Raw genomic sequence first — 19,395 nt, forward strand, 5'->3', positions numbered from 1 at the left:
ACGACCTGAGACCAAGGCAGATGCTTCACCGACCGAGTCCCCCGGGCGCCCCAAGAAAATCTGTACCTCCATGAATTCTTTGACATTAATAAAGTAAAATTTCTGCCAGTCGGATGTGTTTTCATTTACAGCACAGGCGCTCTCTTAAGGTTGAAATGTGCTTTCACCTAAAACCCGATGTTCTATGTTCTTCCCCTTCCTGTAAGTTACTGGGTCGTGACCCCTAGAAACAGAAACTCCCTGGATTGTCGCCGTCATGGCTTGTTGTTTCCTGTGGCGAGAGGGAGCAAAGCCCCGGAGCGAGGGCCCTTTACCTGCACCTGCACCTGTACCTGCACCTGCAACTGCCGCGGCTGCGGGAGCCCGGCTAGGGGAGCCAGCAGAGCCTCAGGCCTAAAATAAGGCGGACCTGACATCTGGCATCGCAGATGACGTCGCTGTGTATAAACACCACGTGGACTCTGCTGAAAGCCTTAATTCTACGGGGTTTTTTCGATTTTTTTCAATTTTTTTCGATTTTTTGTCAATTTTTTTTTTTTTTTTTTGCCATTCAAAAGTAACTAAAAGAAATTGAGGGACCCCCTAGGTGGCTCAGGGGTTGAGCATCTACCTTCGGCCCAGGGCGTGACCCCGGGGTCCCAGGATCGAGTCCCACATCGGGCTCCCTGCATGGAGCCTGCATCTCCCTCTGCCTGGGTCTCTGCCTCTCTCTCTCTCTCTCTCTCTCTCTCTCTCTGTCTCTCATGAATAAATAAATAAAATCTTTTTTAAAAAGAAATTGATTAGATGCTTAAGACTCAGGCAGCCTTGAAATGCAAACATCTAATTAGTCATTATTTCCCTGAAGTATAAACTGGACGAGAATGCCCAAGACCAGTGGAAAAGAGGAAGAATTAGAAGGCCTGTGGGTCACTGACTCATTTCCAGAGCCAAGATTAATTTCCTATTCGATCCATGCCTTCTCGAATGTTCTTCCCTTTTGCCTCCTCTGTCTTCCACTGCTCAATTTTCTTTTAATCTTTCTCCTTTTTCCCAGTTTGAGATAATTAAGTTTATATGTTACCTGGGCTCAAGGTCTAGAGAGACCCGAGTTCAAATCTCAGCTCTGGCACTGTCCTGCTATTCAAAAATAAAACTCATGTTGGATTTCTCATGATCACATTAATCATACCTAGTACTGCCTTGATAGCCATTCAAGCACCAGTAGTAATGGATGAATAATTTACAGATCTCTACTTTGTCCAAGTATTCAAAATATTCCCATTTTTTTAAAGATTTTATTTATTTGAGAGGGAGAGTGCAAGTGGGTGGAGGAACAGAGGGAGATGGAGAAGCAGACTCCCCGTTGAGCATGGAGCCTGATGCAAGACTCAATCCAGGACCCCGAACTGACTGAGTCCCCACGTGCCCCATAATTCCAATTTTTTAAAACATATTTTATTTATTTATTCATGAGAGATACAGAGAGAGAGAGAGAGAGAGGCAGAGACACAGGCAGAGGGAGGAGCAGGCTCCATGCAGGGAGCCCGACGTGGGACTGGATCCTAAGACTCAAGGATCACACCCTGAGCCGAAGGCAGACGCTAAACCACTGAGCCACCCAGATGTCCCCATAATTCCCATTTTAATCTAAGGAGCATCATCTGATTTTTGTCAAAGTAAGAAAGGTTCTTAACAATGGCCATTATCTGAACAAAAACAAATTAATTTTGTGCCCACTATTTTCCATTTACTTCCACTCACTATTAGGTAGTGTTGACTGTTGTCTCATTTCCCCATAATGTCCTCCCTTATTAATCCAGGAAATAATTGTTCTCTTCTGGGGATCCCTGGGTGGCTCAGCGGTGGAGCATCTGCCTTCGGTCCAGGTTGTGACCCCGGGGTCCTGGGATCAAGGATGTAGCCACTGGGCAGGGAGGCTGCTCGTCTTCCCTCTCCCCCTGCCCCCCTCCTCCTTTCACTCTCTCTCTCTCCATTAAGTAAATAAATCTTTATGGGAAAAAAGAAGAAAAGCGAGTCAAGAAAAAAAATCGGTAGCAAACTACTAAAACAATCCAACTGCAAAAAAAAATAAAAAATAAATAAAACAATTCAACCCTTAGTAGACAGATATTTATCAAAAAAATTTTTTCTACTTGCAAGACACTGTGCTAAGTCCTAAGTACCTTGCTCACAGAAAGGAAGAAAAAAGGGTTAGGAAGACGGGGGCAGTACAAGGCATGGGCACGCAGTAGCTGGGGTCGTCCGGCCGGAAGCACAGTAGGAGAGAATAGCAAGGACTAGGCTGGGAGGCGGCCTTGCGCGGTCCTCTGAAGGGCTGAAGGTCAAGGCCGAGAGGACTTTATGGGGTATGCAAAGGACATCCTCAAAGCTTTGACTCTTCCGGATAAAAGAGACTAACGAGGTTCAATAACCAAATGCAATGCATAATCCTTTATGGCATCAAAACACAAATAAAGAAACAAGGGGCCAGCAAGGACACTCGGAGGGACTGGAGTCCCCTCGCCATAATAGCCACACTGTTCTACGGGTGTGAAATTTCCTGAGATTGATACTGGTGTTGTGATAACGTGAAAGTGGGTCCTTACCCCCGGGGACACACATACTAACATCAAAGTGTTTAAAGGTGAAGTAACATGGTATCTGTGACCTCTGTGTCAACGTCTACGTGATCAATATATGAATGTCGGAGAGAAAATAAACATCACAAAGTATTAAAACTGGTGAATCCAGGTGAAAGTACACAGTTACCTTTTAAACTTTATCAATAAGATCGGGGGAGAAGAAAGTCTATCTTGTGGGTTCTTTAGGTCTTTCTCGTTTTTGTTTTTTGTTTTTTGTTTTTTGTTTTTTTTTGTCTTTCATCACTGGTGAATTTTTCCTTCATTTTTTTTAAATGTTTATACTGAATTTGGGTATGAGGGGAAAGGGGTATGGAAAAGAGCCCGGGTGGCTCAGCAGTTGATCTGCCTTCAGCTCAGGTCATGATCCCGGGATCCTAGGATCAAGTCCCGCATCAGGCTCCCTGCATGGAGCCTGCTTCTCCCTCTGCCTGTGTCTCTGCCTCTCTCTCTCTCTGTGTCTCTCATGGATAAATAAATAAAATATTTTTTTAAAAATTCTGAAGCCAACTTAATTTTCATTCTTTTGAAATCATTTTTTCCCTGGATGCTCACAGAATTCTTTGTTCACCCTGACAGCAAATTATTTTGGAAAAGACATACCAGGTATGGATCTTTTTGCGAACAACAATGTGAGTGCTCTTAATCCACAAGCACAGATTTGTTTTTTAACTCAGAAGAGTTTTATTAACACATATTTAATTGTCGCTTGCATTTAATTATTCTTACAAATTTCAAGAAATGTCTCCTGTTTGCGTATTATCTGCCCTCACAAACTTTCACGTTTTTCTTCTCTCTCCAAGAGCATCTCAAGTCTCTCTCTTTTCAGCCCTCAAGTGACAGTTTTGCTGTTTAATATCTCCCATCTTTGCCTTTCTTGTGCTGCTTTTTACGCTTAATTTCTTAGGATTTGTATTTTCTCAAATTTTATAATTGCAAATCAAATGCTTTCAAAAATTTTCTTCTGTTCCTTTTAGGGAATATGCCTCCAAAGGAGAGTTTTCTCTACACCTTCAGATGATGATTTTTCATCTCTTATACTATAATTTTTTTTCCCAGACCACATTTTATAGAAAAATAAATGGTTCTCTAATCAAGCGGTTTGGGAAACTGGGTTGAAAAGTTAAGTTTTGGGATCCCTGGGTGGCACAGTGGTTTGGCGCCTGCCTTTGGCCCAGGGCGCGATCCTGGAGACCCGGGATCGAATCCCACGTCGGGCTCCCGGTGCATGGAGCCTGCTTCTCCCTCTGCCTATGTCTCTGCCTCTCTCTCTCTCTCTATCATAAATTTAAAAATTTAATTAAAAAAAAAGAAAAGTTAAGTTTCTTTGCTGTAGGACTTCTAAGACTTTTTAGTTTGCTGAGTCAGGGCAGAGGGAATGTAACTAACACGAGGTCTTCTTCAAATGCATTTAAACCCCCTAACCTGTTCTATGGGCCACTTTCGGCTCATCAAAGACTTCATGTTCTGGAACATTATGTTGGGAAAGTTAATACGTATACAGAATCTCATCACTTCTATTTTTTTTTCCCATTATACTCAATGAAAAGAAACTTGGCGTTTGGGGGAAACAAAGCAAACCCTGCACCAGTCCTCCTCTCCATCCGGTTGAATGAGTGCACACGTAGCAGGGCCGCTAATGCTCCAAGGCTCTGGACCTGTGACCAACGTCTAGTGACTGTTCAGCCCTCACCCCTTCGCTGCAAGGAGAGTGGATCGCCCCCTCCTCCCCCGGCATGCCTGCGGGCCACGAGGCACGGAACTCAGCCCTTGCTCTGGGCTGATGCTGGTCTGCCCCTCAAATTCATATGCTGAAGCCCTAATCCCCGGGGTGACGGTATTAGGAAGTGGGCCTCTGGGAGGTGCGTAGGTACAGATGAGGCCATGAAGGTGGAATCTGCAGGAAGGAAAGGGCCCCATAAGCAGAGGAAGAGAGCAGGGCTCACATGCGGGGCTGGATCCCGGGACCCTGAGATCACGACCTGAGCCAAAGTCGGCTGCCTCACTGACTGAGCCCCCCACGCGCCCCTTTTATGTATGTTCTCAAGTAGAGAACAGGGGGATGCTAACTCAAATAATTCCTAGCTGGCCACCGTCTCCATGTAGAAGTACCAAACGGGACAAAATATAAAGAATCCGCTTAGGGCAGCCTGGGGGGCTCAGCGGTTGAGGGTCTGCCTTCGGCCCAGGGCATGACCCTGGGGTCCTGGGATCAAGTCCCGCGTCGGGGTCCCTGCATGGAGCCTGCTCCTCCCTCTGCCTGTGTCTCTGCCTCTCTCTCTCTCTCTGCATCTCTCATGAATGGATAGACAAAATCTTAAAAAAAAAAAAAAAAAAGAATCAGATTAATTTGGCAACTAACAGAATGAAAAAAATAACAGAATGGGCTGCATCATGAATTACAAACGAGTTAGCAAGTTCACCGACCTCCACATGACTTTTCAACTTCCCACTTATTTATTTAACATCTGGAACTTATTATTGAAATGTCCTATTCAAAAATGAACAATAATAACATGCATCATTTTTTTTATGTTTTCCTCCAAATAGCTCAAAATCTTCATACAGAAAGATTTTTTTTTAATAAATAAAACAAGGTAAACAAAACCAGAAACGAAAATTGAGGTGATTTGGTATGCGGTGCTCAGAGACAAGTGAACGAAGAAGGAGAAAAATAGAATGCAAGCCCCCTAAAGAATCCTGTGGCTTCTAGAAATGCTAGTTGTACATTTTCAGGAAGACAGAAGAGTTTTCCATGAGCCAGAGCCCTAGAGAAAAGGTTCACTGCCGTGCATCTCTGTGTGCATGTGTATGTACGGACATAAACATAGATATTCGCACTACATAATAAAATGTTAATTTAACTTTATAGAGTATTTAAAAACATTTGAAATATAATTTATCAGCAGTAATGGTAAGAAAAGGAAATGTTAAGAAATGCCATAACTCACAGAAAAGCCACTTGCTATTACGGGCAATGATATTTGCAATTAAGCTGAATACAACTAAATTACGACTTTAATTAAAAGGCATTTCCTAAGATGGCACCAACATGTTTAAAATTTAATACATTTTATACACGATACTGGAGTTATTAACATAAAAATTTCTTTCTGCAGCATGTGCACTTTTTGAAGAGCAAAACATCTTTAACCAATATCAAAAAGCTCCCAGAGGGGGGATCCCCGGGTGGCGCAGCGGTTTGGCGCCTGCCTTTGGCCCAAGGCGCGATCCTGGGGTCCCGGGATCGAGTCCCACGTCAGGCTCCCGGCATGGAGCCTGCTTCTCCCTCTGCCTGGGTCTCTGCCTCTCCCTCTCTGTGTCTCTCATGAATAAATAAGTAAAATCTTTAAAAAAAAAAAAAAAAAAAAAACGCTCCCAGAATCCGTGGAAGTGTCCTGGCATAATAAATTCAGGAAGCAATTTTTCCCGACCCTTTCCACTGGCTCCTACATGGGACCTACAGCTGTTTCCGTCCGTGGTTCACAGTAACAGAACCGTGGGTGCGCCCTGGGGGCCCCATGTCCACGTGCATCTTAAACAAAGAGCGAATGGACGGCTCGGGGGTCCCGCAAGCACGGCCTGGGCCGGGGAGGGTCAGGGCCGGGGGGGGGGCGGTGCTGCACCTGTGCCAGCCAGCGGGGCGGCAGCCGCAGCCCAGGCGACATCCTTCGCCCATCCTGTCCCGTCTACAAAAGGCTCAGTCCCTGGAGACAACCGGCGGCCACGGCGGAATCGCTGGGTCGAATAAGCCAGCAGCGCAGCAGGCGGGGTCGCTGCCAGGTTGCCAGGTCCGGGCTGGGGGTAAGAACGGGGGGCCGGCCTCGCGGCCCTCTGCTCCGGGGGCGGCGGGGAGAGCAGGGGTCGAGCACCTGCCGCCCCGAGTGCTCCGGCGGCCGCGGCTGCAGGGCAACGGCCCAGAAGCAAAGAGCACCGCGGTCTCCCGCTCAAGACACCAGTGCGTGACCCAGGCGCCCCTACAGGGCACTTTACCTACAGTGAAATAGGGGCTCACCAAGGAACCCCGGAACAGAGGGTTCAGGAGGAAGGACAGATGCAAGGCACCCAGCCCCGGGCCTCCCCGCCTGGCCGACGGCCCCACTGGAGACGCTGGGGCCCGTGAGCACAGCCTCGCCAGGCTCTCCGCGATCTGAAGGGCGAAGGCTTGATCCGGCTCCAGGCACCTCGGGGTAGTCACTTCGAAGCTGGGGGCTCGGTGGGTCCCGAGTCTGCGTCCCGCCAGGTCACGACCCCGGGGCCCGGGTCAGCCTGGGGGGGCCTCCTCAGCGGGGGGCCCGCCTCGCCCGCACCCTGCCCGCGGCCCCTGTGCTCTCTCATCCATACCAAGTAAATAAAATCTTTTTAAATAAATTAAAGTCTGTGGCTACAGAGGCCTGTCCCACCGCCTTAGGGCGGGGTTCACAGCGGGCCCAGAGCACCCTGAAAGTCGCGCTCGCCCCCGGGACCCAGGTCCTTGGCGGCCGGAGTCTCCCATGGGAAGTGCTCCGCTCCGAGGCCGCAAACAGGCCCCACAGGAGGCAACGGCGGCCCCGGGGCCCCGACGGCCAGCAGCGCTTGTCCTCCTCTCCCTGCAAGCCGCCCTCGGGGCCCAGCTCGACGACCGCACACGGCGGCCCCGTCGCCCAGCCAGGGGTCTGAGGTCACCCACCTCGACCGGCCGTCACCACCTGTCGTCCCCCCGCCCCCGGGTCCTCACCCCCTCCCCTCCTGCCGGATCCCGGGACCCCTCAGGCTGGCATGGGTGAAGCGGGCAGGGCTCCAGGGGGCTGGTCCTGCACCTGCCGTCCGCCTCCCGCAGGCCCGGCCTTAGGGCGCCGGAGTTGCCGCACTTCCCGCGCCCGGAGCCCGCAGGTGCCGAGCCCAGCGGCCCCGCGGAAGGGGAGCACCAGAGGGGCCTCCTGGGGGGCCGGTCCCGGGCAGAGCCTGCCTTGGGCTGCCGCCTCTGAGGGGATGCTGAGCTGCTGCGCCCGGGACTTCTCGCAGCCGCCCACCCCGCGGTTGCTGAACCCTCGGCCCCCGGCCCAGGCCCGGCTCCTCACGGGCACCCCGGGGTCCACAGAGCGTGGCTGCAGCTTCCCTTCCAGGCCCACCCGTGCTCCGTCCCCCCTGGACACACGCACGCACACCCGTGCCCTTGCCTCCCGCCGTCCCACCACATAAACTGGCCCAGGACACCTGCTTCCTCCTCCAGGAAACCCTCCAGGTCCCCCCACTGTATTGTCTGCTCCCCAAAGGAAGGTGGCCTCCCGGGGCTGCACCTGCCCCCACTGCCATCCTGCAGCAAAGGCCCTGGGTGGGGTGCGGGGTGCAGGTGCAGGTGGGCTGAGGAGGGGAGCCAGCACAGGAAGCTCCAAGCGGGCTCCCCGGGTGCGGCCCTGGGCTCGTCCGCCGGGCCTTGCAGGGCCCTTCTGGCTGCGGGGGCCTCAGGCACCTCTGCAGTGGCCGTCCCTGAGGCAGGCTGCAGTGGCCCCAGTGCTCTGGAGGTCTCCACACGACTTGCCCCCGCGCCGGGGAGCCCGGGACAACCTCCTCTGCAGCCCCCACTGCCCACTTCCAGTGCCCCCTCCCTGGACCCCCTCAAGCGGGCTGTAAACACCGACGGAAGCGCCTAAACCCCCGACACCGACCTGACATGAAGGCCTCCAAGGCCTTGATCGAAGGCAAAAAGTAGCCAAGCAAGTCGACGTGCCATCGAAATTCTATATTTTTCAACAGAAAAACTACTGGCTGTCAAGGACCAGCATGGGCGGGCCCTCAAGCCTCCTGCCTCGCACCTGACCCCCTCCCATGCACCTGACTACCTCCCCTGCATCAGACCACCTGCACCTGACCACCTGCCACGCACCTGACCACCTGCTGCACATCAAACCACCTGCTGCGCACCTGACCACCTCCCGTGCACCTACCTCCCCACGCATCAGACCACCTGCACCTGACCACCTGCCGCGCACCTGACCACCTCCCGCCACCTCCTGCACATCAAACCACCTGCCCTCACCTGACCACCTCCCGCACATCAAACCACCTGCTGCCTGAAGCCGCGGCGGATGGGTCCTGCGGTCCTGGGAAGCACCACCACCCTGGGTGTCCGTCCAGGCCCCGCGGAGCCCTGGAGCCACGGCCACCGGGGACCACGGCCAGCCCCCCGCAGCCTCCCCGACCCAGGCCGAGGCCCTGCCGCCCGCACCAGCAAATCACACACTCGGGACGCGCCCTGGGACACCTGCAGGCCGCCGCGCCCGAGGAACAAAGACCATATGTCGAAGGAAAACTCGCGTGGGACGGACAGAGATAGAAAAGGAGTGGTTATTTGCCTTCCTCCGGCAGCACAGCCGCCAGCGAAATCAGAGACCATCAATTCCGACCGATTAAGGGGACCACCGCCCCCGAAACGCATCCGTGGGGCGAGCCTGGGGATCCAGGGCGGTAACCAGCACTCCGCACTTGGGTGTGTGTTTGTTTAGCTGTTTGCTCTAATGTGCACATACTGAAGACCTTTTTCCTTCCCTTTGTCTCTTGGGCAGCCCTCCTCCTGGCTAATAGGAAAATGTTCCTTTCAGTAGCATCGAATGGTCTGCATTGACTTTGTCCCCCAGTGAATACACGGCAATCAGATAATTTGTTTGAAAGACTCTAAATTGTTTGACTTCGTTCAAAAAGAATCTATAATCACGTGCTGGTTTCCAAGCAAGGCCTACAAAGCTTCCTCAATCCATAAGCAAGCGCGAGGGTATTCTCGGCACATAAAAGCCAATATCCTTGTAATTTTGTTCTAAGCCTGTCAAAGCTGTTTTGTTCCATAATATTCTACTTAGAAAGTGTTCAGAATCGTCGCTGCAGCCCGGGCGTTATTCAAAGATATGACTCAAGCAATTCTTTTCATTTGTTTTCCTCATGGAGATATTCTTCTTCTATATGTTTAATGCTGATCTAAAGCATTTAATCTAGCTTCTAGCTAAATAATGATTACCTAATTTTACATATAGATACTGGGAAAGCCAAATAGACAAACATGGGTGCATTTAAATAAGGAATTCTCTTCTTTCTCTTATCATTAAGCATAGAGATTTCCAAGAGACTCGTTTTTCTTCCTCTGAGCGTAATATTCTCATGGAAATCTTCATTTATCTATAAGGATGCTCACAGCATCACACTTTAGAGCAGCAAAACAGCTAAAAATAATGAAAGCACACAAAACAGGAAATGGGTGGAATGATGAAATACCCACGCAATGGATATTTCTAAAAATATTATACCCACGCAAATTTTTAAAAATAAAAATAAAAAACTTAAAAATATTTATTAAAAGTAAATACCCACGCAATGGATATTTCTAAAAATATTTCTAAAAATGTTAATGGGAAGAATACGAAAGGACACTCAAAGTTGTTCACGGAATATTGAGATGGAATAAGAAAGATGAAGCCCAGACCTGTTACGCGTGTGCACACACAAGTGTGTTTATTTATAAACATATAAATATAGATGCATATATACCCACACATCTATATTTTTTTTCTTTTTAAGATAATCTCAATTTATTTTCTGAATATGAGTGTGTTTATTTAAATAAATATACTTAGGAAATTGAACACCAATAAAAAATTTATTAAAATAAATAAATAAATAAATATACATACTTAGGGGTTTAGCACAGAAAAAAAGCTTGTCAGGAGAAGTATTTTGATATTAAATCAAAATATTTAATATCAAATTTTTAATTGATTTTTTTATATTTTTTATTCTTTGAGCTTTTCTGTTTATATAAAAATGTTGATATTGCTTTCATAGTAAGGAAAACGTTATATCTAATAAAATACATATGTCACCTGGGTGTATACAGGTGTGCACTGGCATGAAGCCACAGGCGGACGGGGCATTAATTCTAAGTGGCTAATGCTCATCCTGTATCAGTCGTTGTATTTTTTTTATTTATTATCACCGTGGGCATAAGCAAGATTAGAAAGGTCGGTGGCACGTCATACTTGAGCACATTTCAAAAATGCTAATCAGAACAGCATCCTCTAACTAGGCAGGGGCGGAGCCGAGGCCGAGCAAGTGGAGAACACCATACTAACTTTGTGCCCAGAGGCCGGGGCGAAGGATGGAGCCTCTGAAAACAACCGCCTCGGCACCCCTGCCCTGAGTCCCTTCCAGCTCCAGTCCATCCGCCCTGATAGTTGGGACGGCCTTGGTGTGAGTAAGGAAAGTGGGCACCGGACACACACAGCCTGGCCTGAGTCGGGGCCAGTCAGAGCTCCCAGGACATGCGAGCTGCGGGGCTGCCTCACTGGTGCCCCATGAAAGCTGTCCTGCCTTCCAGCGCAGTGACCCAGGCGGGCACCGGGACCTCGGGCCTCGCGGTTAACACTTAGGGCAGGGCCGCAGGGATAAAGGACGGCAAAATGCCTCCCCTCAAAAGGTTGCCATCTAGACAGAGAACATGCTTTAAAGGGGGCCGTAACACATGACGGGCCTGGGCAATACAGAGGTCAGAGCAGAGCAAGGACAGAAAGTCTCTCGTGACAGATGGTCTGGGGACCTCTGGGGGGCTCTGCGGTTGACCCTCCCTTTGGCTCAGGTTGTGACCCTGGGGTCCCAGGATCGAGTCCCACATTGGGCTCCCCATAGGGAGCCTGCTTCTCCCTCTGCCTGGGTCTCTGCCTCTCTCTGTGTCTCTCATGAGCAAGTAAATAAAATCAAAAGAAAGAAAGAAAAGAAAGAAAAGGAAAAGAAAGAAAAGAAAAGAAAGAAAAGAAAAGAAAAGAAAAGAAAAAAGAAAGAAGAGAAGAAAAGAAAGAAAAGAACATTCTGTATCCTTGCAACATAAACCAAGAAACAGATTTTTTAAATTTTATTTATTTATTTTAGAGAAAAAGAGAAAGTTCATGTGAGTGGGGGGAGGAGCAGAGGGAGAGAAAGAGAATCTCACGCAGAGGCGGCCCGGAGGGTGGAGCCTGACGGGGGAGGATGGGGTGGGGCTCCATCTCATGACCCCGAGGTCGTGACCCGAGCCGAAACCAAGAGTCTGACGCTTAACCCACTGGGCCACGCAGGCGCCCCGAGGGTAGGGGCAGGCATGGAAGCACCTGTAACTATTTAAGGCCATTCTCAGGTCTTCCTTCCTACTACAATGTAAACATGTAGTTGACTCCTAGTTGGAAAACCACATTTGGCTGAATTTTGCATGTCATGGGGTTAACTAAATGCAACTGCACTAAGCATTTCAATTCATTTTCTTTCTTTTTTTTAAATAAGTTTTATTTATTTATTTGACAGAGAGAGTGAGCAAGCAAGCAGGGGAGGAGGTGGGCAGGGAGGGAGAGAGAAGCAGGCTCCCTGCAGGAGGGGCTCCCCCCGATGTGGGGCTCCATCCCAGGGTCATGTCCTGAGCCAAAGGCAGACGCCCAAGCCCTGAGCCACCCAGCTGCCCCTTCAACTGACTTCCTAGTAGCCCGGCAAAGACGAATGAAACGCAGCAACTGAAAGTGTACGGTGGAAAGATCCATTCTGACAACATGTGTAGCTTGTGCTTTCGGCTTCTCAGTTCCCTGGAAGGATAGACCCCTCCACGATGCAAACGCGAGAAAACGCAGCCAGACCCACGACTGCCATGTCATAGCCAGAGTGCGCGCGCTTACTTGCAGAGACGCCTGCTCATGGACAGAAACCGTCTGCTAATTTCTGTGTTGCTCTTGGGAAGTTCAGCTTCAACCTGGTGCTTATTATGGAAGTAAGAAACACGGCCGGGATCCCTGGGTGGCGCAGCGGTTTGGCGCCTGCCTTTGGCCCAGGGCACGATCCTGGAGACCCGGGATCGAATCCCACGTCGGGCTCCCGGTGCATGGAGCCTGCTTCTCCCTCTGCCTGTGTCGCTGCCTCTGCCTCTCTCTCTCTCTCTCTCTCTCTCTCTCTCTCTCTCTCTCTCTCTCTCTGTGACTATCATAAATAAATAAATAATTTAAAAAAAAAAAAAAAAAGAAACACGGCCAACTTCAAATAACCCTCCGTGCTCACTCACACACGGGCTCATTACTACAGACTCTCAAACCCATGCTCACATCACGTAAAACCATGCCCGTACCTGAAAGGGCGAAATCTCCTTTCTGGCTTTCACTCTCTCTGATTAGAAAGGCACCGGTCTGATTTCCTGAATATAACAGCTGTTTTTCCGCTTCTGTTCTCTTGATCGCGCCAAAGAACCACCTAAAAAGAATCAGATGTAAACTCTCATTAACCAGACAACAGTCACTCTTTAAGGAGCAGGAGGTCTGTGAGAAGGTTTTCTAACATCGGAAATGTTGGCTCTTCTTGAGTGAAACTATTACAGGGAGAAACGGCAGCTCTCGACAGTTGCGGCGATTTCTGGGGACGTCTGTGACCCTCCCCAGGAGTCTTTAAGGACCAGACAACAGGAATTTGGCTGATGCCGCTAGCACGTCCCTTCTCACACCTGCGTCCTGTTCTGTCTGGAGGTGACGCGTCCTCCTCCGGGCAGACTCCAAGCCCCCGGGGTGGGCCCGCCGTGTTAGGCTGCTGGGCTCCTTGCTCCATGATTGCGCATCATCAGCCCCACACTGTCCGCTGCCCCACTGACGCCTTCTAGGTGTTAGGAGGCCAACATTCCAATCCAAGGATTCATACGCTTCCCATTAAAGTGTCAACGATTAAAACTGTCGTGCTCTGGGCATGAATTCACTCCCCCCCCCCATCCAATACTGCCCAATGCCGCCATAACATGAGATGACTTTGCGTCGTTTAGAGGAACTTATCAAACAGAAGGGAAATTTTTCTTGGGACGCCCGGGTGGCCCAGCGGTGGGGTGTCCGCCTGCCTTCAGGGCATGATCCCGGGTTCCTGGGCTCGACTCCTGCATCGGGACTTATCTTGAGAACATGAAGACTCCTAACTCTGGGAAACGAACTAGGGGGGGATGGAAGGGGAGGAGGGCGGGGGTGGGGGTGACTGGGTGACGGGCACTGAGGGGGGCACTTGACGGGATGAGCACTGGGTGTTATTCTGTATGTTGGCAAATTGAACACCAATAAAAAATAAATTTATTATTAAAAAAATAATAAAATAAGAAAAAAAAAAGGACTTATCTTGACCCTCCTACCCTGAACATTCCAGAAATATAAAAGTCAGACACCGAACACACAAGCTTGTGAATGTGATCAACCCCAACAGAGAATTATGGCTTTTGCCGTGAGAGCCAGTCTAAGACGTGTATCAGGTCAACGGACATTAATGCGATAATAAGAGGAGGCTGCGACAACCTGCTTTGCACTGATGACCCCCCTCTCTAGAGTCACGCGGTTGATCCTCATCATTTCAGATTTTGGGTAAAAACATTTATCTTTGCAGGCATCATCGTTAAAAGTGTAGACAAAGAGAGGACGCGTAGGCTGGAGGGAAGACAGGCCGTGTGAGGAGCGGAGGGCTGGGGGAGGACTTACGGGCCATCAAAACTGGCTCCCGCTGGCGAGACAACTGGAAGGAAGCGGGGAAAGGAAGCGAAAAGAGAGACATTAAAATATAATCATCACCTTCTAACAAGAGCAAGGCGTTCGTGCGCCATCGTGCCCACCCTCAGGCTGCCAACTTCACGGCAACTCGAGCACTTGGGACGCGCCAAGGGGCATCCGCGTGATGCACGATGCTGAAGGCCCCGAGGTTTAAGACAACAAGGATTCGTTTTTCACTCGACCGCGTGTCCACCAAAGCTCACGCGGGGCTTGGTCCGCGTCTGCCCCTGAGTCTAGCGGGGCTTGGCCGCCCCATGCTGCCGCGACCGCTGGGGCAGGAGTGCAACGGGGCACGGCACAGGCCGCTCCCCGACCACCGCAAACGAGTCGCTCGCTGGCTCGAGCCCGAATGCAAAGGGAGCAGGAAGCGCCATCCCGCCTGTCCCCAGGAGGCAGAGGCCTGGAACGCGCCAGCGACCACCCACGGACTCCACACCAGGGACACGCACGTCCGCAGACTCCTGCTTATCTCGCTGAAGTCACGGCAGGCCCGGAAGCGTTCCAGGGGCTGTGAAGTGGACTCACGGGAAAAGGGAAATGCGTGTTTGCCACAACGACAGGAATAAGTCAATACAGTAATGGAACAAGAATTAAGAAAACCCTCAAACGGACCCCCCCCCCCCCCACACACACACACACACACGTTAGAGATGAAGGTACAGACTATTCAACGACCAAAGCTACCACCGCGAAGGATCCACATGGAAAAGGCAGTGGATGCTACTTACAACACGCGGCACAGTTCTACGTGGATGAAAGGCCTGATGTAAAAGGCAAACTTTCAGACTTGCTGAGGTGCCAAACTAGAGAGGGTTTCTGAGATAAAAGGGAAGGGGGGGGGGACATAAAAACCTGAGAGAAAAAGACCAAAAATATTTCTTACACCATAATTTCAAATCTCTGCAACAGCAAGATTACTGTGAAATAAAATTAAAATACAAGCCACCGACCTGGAGAAAATATTTGCAAAGTAGGTGGCCAAGAATAGGCATAGTGTTCAGATTACTCGGAGACCTTTAATCTATTTAAAAAAGAGAGACGGGGGATCCCTGGGTGGCTCAGTGGTTTAGCACCACCTTCGGCCCAGGGTGTGATCCTGGGGCCCCGGGATCGAGTCCCACGTCGGGCTCCCTGCATGGAGCCTGCTTCTCCCTCTGCCTGTGCCTCTGCCTCTCTCTGTCTATCATAAATAAATAAATAAATCTTAAAAGAAAACTACCCTCTCTCAAAAATATTTTTATAATTAATTAATTAATTAATTAATTAATTAAAAATAAATAAAAAAGAGAAACGGGGCACCTGGGTGGCTCGGTTAGGCGCCCGACTTGTGATTTCGACTCGGGTCACGGTCTAGGGTCTTGGGCTCTGCGCTCAGGGGCAAGGCTGTGCTTGGGACCCTATCCCTCTCTCTCTCTTTACTCCTCCTCCACCCTGGAGCTCACGCTCTCTCTTGCTCTCTAAAAATAAACAAATCTTTAAAAAGAAAAGATAGAATTTTTTTTTTTAAAGAAACAACACGGCCGAAAAATTGGCCTAGCATGTAAGTGTAAAATGAAAGACGAATAACTAATGAAATAAGAAGCACAGTATCTGCACCAGCATTATTGTCTATACCAGTAAATATTAAAACCATGAAATTTCACACTTCAGGCTAGACAAATTTTAAGACGTTCACATTCAAATATTAGGGAAAATGTGAAACAAGAGCCTTTGTACAAAAGTAGAGGCAGCCTCACATGGCACAGCTATTTCAGAGAGCGATTTGGCAACATCTAATAAGGCTGCATATGTGTCTGCCATTCAATTTCACTTCTAGATTATAGACCATATGTGTTCAAGAGAGTTCACTGAAGAACTCTAGCAACGGAAAACTGGAAACTATCTAAATGCCAACTAAATGTAAGGGAAGAGATAAACTTCGTGATAGATGTAGATCGAATACTACACAGCAGTTAAGACGGATAAATTGAGGGACAGAAGGGAGCTGAACAACGATGCGCACGATTATAAAGCCATTGACGTGAAGTTCAAGTGAACACATAAAAAATACTATATATTTTTACGGGTAGTCGCACGCTTACTGAAAGCCTATAGATAACAGCTAATGACATTCTTTTGCTCCATTTCCAGAAGTGGCAAAATTTCTTTGCACAAATATTTCAAGCGCGTTAGCAATCTGGATCAAATATACTGATCGGGCCCATGCGTTTTCTTGATTCCGAGGGTATTGATTGTGCATCAACATTAAAAAGTGCTCAAAATGTGAATATTTAAGCCTTTACAAGAATTACAATTCATCTAGCAGATCAAACTCTTAGAAGTATGAATATACCTCATACACCTCATCATTCTCAACAATAAACTCCATTCTGTGTTTCATATACATACATTTGTATTTTGTATAATCCAGGCCGTAAATAACTATTTTCTCTGCCCAATATACGTAAAAGCAGGCAGTTTTTGTAAATCAAAGATGCGGTGATTCTACTACATTTGTAGACAGGAACTCTATGGCAATCTGTTTTTAAGTCCTTATTTGTCTCACCAATTTTAGATTCTTGGACAACAGTTTCCTGCACTCACTTTTACAAGGGGAATCGCACCAGTACCGACTCGGCCGTAACAATGAAATGGATATAGATACCTGGCTGGATGCATCAGCTCACTTAATACCTGGAATGTCACCTGGCCGAGCTAGCACCAGGAAGTGAATATAAATGCATCTTGGTTTCTGCAAGTCGAGGCATTCCATGCCACCTTTCAGACTCCAGGATGAGGCAACCGCTGGAGGTCGGAGCACGTGCCGCACGGTGGGAGCATGAGCCCCGGAGAGGCCACCCGGAGAGCGACAGTCCCTTCCAGCCTCTGCTCGCACCAGAGGGTTCCAGGCCCGCGGCCCGCCAAGGCCTCTCTCCACGCTCTCCATGGGCTCTACTCCTTGTGGGCACCAACAGCGGGGGCCGGGAAGCGAGCCCGCGGCGGGTCCACGGAGAGTCTTACTGACCGGTGCCCCTGAGGGTGCGGCCCCTGGACCAGGAGCACTGGCGCCACGTGCAGACGTGTTGGAAAAGGACGTTTTCAGCCACTCCCCACACCTACCGAGCCCGAGACTGTGCGCCGGTGCCCAACAACCTGGGTCGCAAGGAGCCCCCAGGTGCATCTGACGCACAGTAAAACTTGAGAACTACTGAGTTATAAAAATAGTAAAACATGATAAATAAATAAAAATTTATATGAGACAGCTGAGAATAATAAGTTAGAGTCTGGTGCTTACATGTGAAAATTATCCAATAAAATGACGCTACACTCACACACACACATTTTAATTGAACTTTTTTTGAAAAAGATTTTATTTATTTATTCATGAGAGAGGCAGAGACACGGGCAGAGGGAGAAGCAGGCTCCATGCAGGGAGCCCGACGTGGGACTCGATCCTGGGACCCCAGGGTCAGGCCCTGGGCCGAAGGCAGGTGCTCCACCACTGAGCCCCCGGGTGCCCCATTTTAACTGATCTTTGATGAAACTAATCTTTATTGCTATGAAAGAGATACTTGCCATGAAAGAGATCTTGATGAAGAATAATCAAAAAGGAGAGCAGACCCATAATAACCTAGGAGGAGGAAATGCTTCAAATAGATAAAAATGGAGCAAAAAAAAAAAAGCATAATGTCTGGTTTTGGACAAAAGGAGTATGTGATTGAAGTCTAAGGTTTATTTTGCAAACATTTATCCGGCGTCTACTGTGTGTAAATTCTGTAGCTCTGACGCAGAAAGATCTGCAGGACGTAGAACTGAGTGAAAAAGAGTCAACTGCAGGGTCGTCAAAACATTAGTTCCATTTACATTTTTAAAACCAACAAACCAAAATGCCTATTTGCTTACTTCTCTGGAGACTGAGTGAGAGACACAAAAGCAGCGGCCAAAACACTTTTCACTCTGCGCTCCTCCCCACGGTGGGGTATCTATAGGAAGATGCAGTTTTATGTTACTTTGCAATTTACTTAAATCTAAGGAAATTCATCAGAAATATGGCATAAAGGGGCCCCCCGGGGGCTCAGCCGTGGAGCATCTGCCTTCGGCCCAGGGCGTGACCCCGGGGTCCTGAGATCGAATCCTGCATTGGGCTCCCTGCATGGAGCCTGCTTCTCCCTCTTCCTGTGTCTCTGCCTCTCTCTGCCTCTCTCTCTCTCTCTCTCTCTCTCTCTCATGAATAAATTTTTTTAAAAAAGAAAGAAAGAAAGAAAAATGATGGACATAAAGTGCTTGACGCCGGCTGCGTTCGTGCTCAGTAAATGGCACCTGTTTTCAGAAAGCTCGCTTAAGGGAAAGGGCATATATTTGGTGTTAGACACGGAAGGTTTGAGGCCATAGGAAATGCGCACACGTCGTGGATGTGACCCCCCTTCCCTGGACGCGGTTGTATTGAAACTTCCCTCCTCCCGAGTGACTTTTCGGTTCTGCCCGCGCTGTGCGGCCTGGGACATGCTGCCACCAGGTGGCGGCAGGCGCTTTCACTAATTGTAAAGGCTAAGGCTGTAAGGTGGTAACTGGAGCTTCCTCGGGGGACAAAAGGGACCACATCAGTCCCTAAAAAGAACCAGGCTGTATGCATCGTTGCTGAACATCAACATCAGCATCTCAGTAATACAGGGACCAAAGCTCAGGGAAATCGGTGTAAAGAGACGTGGGGGGTTGTAAAGCCGCCCCCAGAGGATGCCCGCGTCTCCCCCACTGCGAGGGCCGGGGCGGGGGGGTGGGGGCTGCCTGGGGCGCAGGGCGAGGGCAGGGCGAGGGCACCTGCCATGGGGGGGCGGGGGGCTCCGGGCGTGACCCGGGTCCGGCTCCAGCCCGCATCGGCCTCCCGGAGCCCGCCTCTCCCCTGCGCACCCCTGCCTCTGGGTCTCTCACCGACCCACGCGGACTATCTCTAACCGCCCGCCCCCTGCTTCTCCTCCTCCTGCTCCTCCTCCCCCTCCTCCTCCTGCTCCTGCTCCTCCTCCTCTTCCTTCTTCACCTCCTGCCTCTGCTCCTCCTCCTTATTATCATCATCATCATCATTCTGCATCCACCTGCGGCTACACAAAGCCTCACTGCACACACCCTCCACACGCCGTCCGGGGCACCTAAAGCACTACCTGTTGATGACCGGACATGTAGTACCTGGCCATGGGCACATCTGCACTGGGCTAGGGCGACTGTCGCCCCGCATGAAGCCAGTGCCCCGAGCA

General features: G+C 49.7%; 1 protein-coding gene across 1 annotated transcript in view; it reads right to left on the bottom strand.

Annotated features, from left to right (window-relative positions):
- The window catches only part of FRK (fyn related Src family tyrosine kinase), a 96,310-nt gene that overhangs the window by 33,351 nt on the left and 43,564 nt on the right, over window positions 1-19,395 (bottom strand). Inside the window, exon 2 of the mRNA XM_038555010.1 lies at window positions 12,727-12,848. Coding sequence (XP_038410938.1) covers window positions 12,727-12,848 — 122 coding nt within the window. The remainder of the gene's footprint in view (window positions 1-12,726; window positions 12,849-19,395) is intronic.

The sequence above is a fragment of the Canis lupus genome, chromosome 12 (assembly GCF_011100685.1).
Source record: "Canis lupus familiaris isolate Mischka breed German Shepherd chromosome 12, alternate assembly UU_Cfam_GSD_1.0, whole genome shotgun sequence".
NCBI lineage: Eukaryota > Metazoa > Chordata > Mammalia > Carnivora > Canidae > Canis > Canis lupus.